Source organism: Athene cunicularia, assembly GCF_003259725.1.
Source record: "Athene cunicularia isolate RWA chromosome 1 unlocalized genomic scaffold, athCun1 chr1_part1, whole genome shotgun sequence".
NCBI lineage: Eukaryota > Metazoa > Chordata > Aves > Strigiformes > Strigidae > Athene > Athene cunicularia.
The window spans coordinates 10,390,301-10,394,981 of record NW_020799091.1 but is presented as its reverse complement, the minus strand read 5'-3'; the positions used below and the strand labels follow the sequence as shown (position 1 = coordinate 10,394,981).

General features: G+C 46.0%; 1 protein-coding gene across 1 annotated transcript in view; it reads right to left on the bottom strand.

Annotated features, from left to right (window-relative positions):
* The window catches only part of PANX1 (pannexin 1), a 16,061-nt gene extending 12,164 nt beyond the window's left edge, over positions 1–3,897 (bottom strand). The window contains exons 1-2 of the mRNA XM_026855219.1: positions 3,843–3,897; positions 3,413–3,552 (exon numbers count right to left, since the gene is read on the bottom strand). Of these exons, the coding sequence (XP_026711020.1) occupies positions 3,413–3,552; positions 3,843–3,897 (195 nt within the window). The remainder of the gene's footprint in view (positions 1–3,412; positions 3,553–3,842) is intronic.
* Between the last annotated feature and the right edge of the window lie 784 nt (positions 3,898–4,681).

Genomic DNA, 4,681 nt, shown 5'->3' with positions numbered 1-4,681 from the left:
CCTCCTTTCCCCTTGTTTTCTCAACAAGGCAAAGAGGGGAAAGAAGATAAAACAACCCTTGTGGGTAAAACAAAAGCAATTTTAATATAAGCAAAGCGAAGCAAAGGTCCATGCACAGAAGCAAAAATAAGCAAACAGATTTATTCTCCCCGTGCCATGGAGAGGCGCTGTCGGGCCCTCTCAGGAGCAGGGCTCCCATACCGGAGTGGTTGCCTCGGAGGACCAAGGGTGACCCCAGCCCCTTCCTCCTTTCCCCAGCTTTATACTGAGCAGACGTCATGTGGTATGGAATACCCCGTGGGTCGGTTCGGGTCAGCTGTCCTGGCTGTGTCCCCTCCCAAGATCTTGCCCACCCCGTCCCACTGGGGGAAATGTCAGAAAGAGCCTTGGTGCTGTGTGAGCTCCACTCAGCAGCAGCCACAGCCCCAGGGTGCTACCAACACCCTGCAGCTCCCGACATAAAACAGCACCGTGAGGGCTGCCATAGGGGAAAACCAATTCCAGTTCAGCCAGACCCAGTATAGCATTCCACTAAGGTTATCCAGTGAGAAGAGTTATTCCAGATCACTGGAAATTTTAAAAATCCTGTTCTCCAAGGAAAGAGGCCCTGGGCACCCTCTGAGAGTGCACAGATCACTAGAGAGGCAGGGAACCCAGAAAGTTGCAGCATGCTCCTCCTCTCTACTCCAAAACAAGTTTCCAGACTGATAAATTCAAGTGTTGGGAGCTATCTCCCTGAGCAGAAAGGACAGCAGTTAAAGGTGCCCAAGCTTCGGGGATTGCTCAACATTGAAACATACATTTTATTCATCAAAAATCCCAGTGCAAACCTGCACTCTGAAATAGGAGGGAAATGGGAAGGTTTCAGTTTTTCTGCAATGCAACCTGGTTTTGATAATCCTTCAGAGCAACCAGATGCCTATAACCAAAGCAGGGCAAGTCGCTGAAATCTGGTTTCTTCATCAAGAGCTACACAGTTCTACTTCCACTCTGTACCTTGATGAGCAGTGTCCTAGGATGCAAACCTCTGACAGCATTTCTGACAGAGCACAGGGAGCATGCCATAAGGAAATCCATCCATTTCAATCAAGAATTAGGGCCTCCAAAACCGTAACCTAGTGCCTCCTTAAGCATTTCTTATGGAGCCTCCTAGCACACCAATATAGTGAAATGCTAAGTGAGTCAGAATATTAGAAAGAACCTCAAATCCTTTTAAATAAATGCATTGCTGCCCAGAAAGAAAAAAAAAAAAAGTCTCAAGTGTTGTCTTAGGAAAAATTGGGCCTAACTATCTTTGCTGTCCCTCTACATGCACCTCTGCCCTTCCACTGCAGAGTCAAATCTCTCACCTGAGCTTAGGAAGGCTCCCTTGTCTGATTAACATGACTGTGCTCCCAAAGGCTTTGCTCTCCCCATTTTAAACATGGTTATCTAGCCAAAATCTGCAGAGCAATGAGGCTGTACATCCCTTGCAGTGCACAGCCTGCAGCAGGAGACAACCCAAGCCCTGCTTTCCTGCAGAAGTGATCAGCCCCCATGGCAAGCCACCCTGCAGTGCAGCCAGCAGCTGCTGGCCCTGGATGCAAACAACAGCCCAACACCTTCAAGTGTTCCCAGCACAATGGGAACCAAAGTTCAGTGTTAATAGCTGCAACACCACTCCTTCCTCGGAAACTTGTTAAGCCTGGAAGTTGATGAACAACCAGTATAAAGATATTAATTAATACTGGCCTCCAAACAGCATCTGCAGCTGCCAGTGCCTGGCTCAGTGGAAGGACAGGTGACTAAGCATGGATTTAGGAGGTTCAGATGAGGCACGCAGCCTCTACTAGAAGCTCTGACTCAGCCATTCAGATGTACTTCTTGCAGCCAGTCTGCAGGGTATTTGCAAGGAAACATCACATAGCATTAAGCTCTCATGGAGGAACTGTGGGAAGAAGGGCCCTGCATCAATTCCTGAGATGACAGCACCAGTCAGCAAATTAACATGGATTGCATCATAAAAGTATGACTACTTAACTATTAGTCATGGCTGGCAAACTAGGAGGCTTACAGCTATGAGTAGATGACTGGTATAAAACTCAACATAAAGAAATGGGGTAACGAGAACTCATTCCCTCAAGAGAAGAGGCAGCAACATACCCAGGTTTTCAGGTAGAGTTTCCACCCACACATTGCCTGCATTGCAAAATGTCCCAGCAGCTTTGTCTGGCCTCTGTAGGTCTGGCTGAAGTGGAGCACTAACTGAGTAAGGAATAGTTCAGGCTAGAAACCACCAAGTCTGTCTTTAATATTGATGAAATGCAAGACCATTGGGTCACGGTTATGAGTGGAACAAACTGGATAAGGCAGTAGTAAATCCTTATAGTTAATGATTTGAGTCAGTAAATAAATCAGAGAGAGCCTGAATAGTCTTTCAGAGGAGATACCACCAGCTGACTGGACAATAAAAGCTGAGGTACCAGATACATAAACAAACCCCAGAAATACAGGTGCTACAGGTCCCAGACCCGAGTTCCCTAACAACACATTCTCCTCCACTTCCAGGTGCCAGGAGGGCAATTTGCTGGGGCAAGCAATAAGGGGGCTGGGGAAGGCAGCACAAAACGCCCCAAATTTGCAGAGCTCCAACAGCATTTCTCACCTTGGCACAAGCACTGCTCAAGCAGGGCGATACTGCCTCTTGAGCTGAGTCAGCTCCAGGCATTGGCATGGCATTTACTCAGAGTTTGTAACTCCTGCCAAAGTTCAGCTAACCACTTTGAGCCAGCTCAAGTATCTTAGTACCTGCTGCACTTTTTACCCATAAAGTTTCTCGCTGTGAATTCAGTATGATGATGCTTTACCTGGAGCAGTGAAAGCCAGCTCACAGTTTGCAAAGGAACAGCCTGTGAAAGCTCAGAAAAGCACACTGAAGACAGGGTTTAAACCTTTTGGCACCAGTGACGAATTTCATCTCTCCCAAAATGCCTATCTGCCATGCAAAACTCCATGCAAAACTGGCCAAGTGTAACACAATAAAAATACAAAATGTTTTTACTACGCTGTTTTCCTAAAGTAAGCTTTTGATACAAGCATTAGGGCAGTTGTTGTCTTGTATCCTGATTTTAAAATAACTCCTGGCTAAAGCCAGGTGAGGCACTCAGCTCCAGGGCAACACAGAAATATTTACATTACTCATGTGTCAGATAACTGGTGATATTTGTTATTACAGCATGACAGACTCTTTATTTAAAAGCAGAAAATACCTTCTCTAGCACTACCCTCTTTGGAAATAAGGGAAAGAAAACATGTTCTCTAAAAATAGTTAACTCAAAGCCAAGGACTATAACAGAGAAGAGGAGCAAGAAAAGTGAGGTAAAGGCAGGATTCTAAGTGGGGACAATTTTTCGAAAAGATGATCCGTACATACTTTATGCAGCCACAGGGGAATGTTTTCCAAGTTGTTCTGGGATGGTTGCTTCTGCTGCACAGCTGCCCAGCAGTAAGAGTCTACATAAGCAGCCTGTCGCCAGGAGAAGGAGCTGGGTGCAAAACAGCTTATCTGAGCACCTGGGAAAACAAAGCAAAAGTTATATTTAAAAAAAAAAAAAAAAAAAGAAATCAAGTTTAGGAAGAAAAACTCACACTTGGCATCCATTTGGTTAAGTGACCGAATGAAACACAGCAGCTCTGAAGGGAGGAGAGTCACAGAATTCCCACTGCACTCAAAGGGTTAAACTCCCACAGGGGACTCTCTGATGACTTCTAAGGGTTGAGACAGTCTGTTAGAAGTACCTGTCTTTTAGGCCTATTTTCTTAAGTTTTGGGGGGAACAGGACCTCCAAGACCTCCTCTCTCACTTGCACTTGACTCAGGTTGGCCAAAGAGGAACCAGCAGATACCACCACATACCATCATGCCACTGTGTTTCCCAAATGCGCAACCTACCGCTTACACAGTTATTGAAACAAACCTCAGACAACACTCCCGCGGCTCATCAGCCCTTGCAGTGATGCAAGGGCAAGTCTGGCCCAGGGTGCTGCCACTTCTTCTGCCTCTGAGACTGCACATGAGTTTTGTGGGGTTCAAGTCACACACGTGAAAACAAGGATTTCCTCATACAACTTCTGGCAGAGCAATCGTGGCCCACAGATACCTCTAAAGGGTGCCAGACCTCATCAGCACAGTGACATGCTGTGCCCAGGATCAGGTGTACCACTATCATCACCACTCACTTCCAGCACCTCTCCAGAAGCTCAGGAGCTTCAAAATAAGACCAGGGCACTAACTAACAGCAAGAGCAGCTATTTAGCCAGCCTCAGCCTGAGGGTCAAATTCTATTCTGGCTAGCTACAGGCAGCAGTTGAGTCTTATTGCACATACCTCCAACAAGGAAGAGTGGCTATTAGATGTGGAGTATCAGTGGCTCCTCAGATGAGAGAGGATGAGGGGGGTTGATTTTCTTTCTGAGACTTTGGTAGTGAAAGCAAAAAAAAGATGTGTTTTCAGCAGGCTTTCTTAAATGTTGAAACAGGAGAGCTCTTTCACTGAACAATTACACAAAGCGGAGATGGCTTTTCCATGAGCAACCTCCAAGGCTTCCTCCAACACAACACTAATATCAAAAGTGCAAGAAGGGGGAAATAGTGCTACTTTTTTTTCCCCTTTATATATTAATCAAAATTAGTGCTAATGGCAT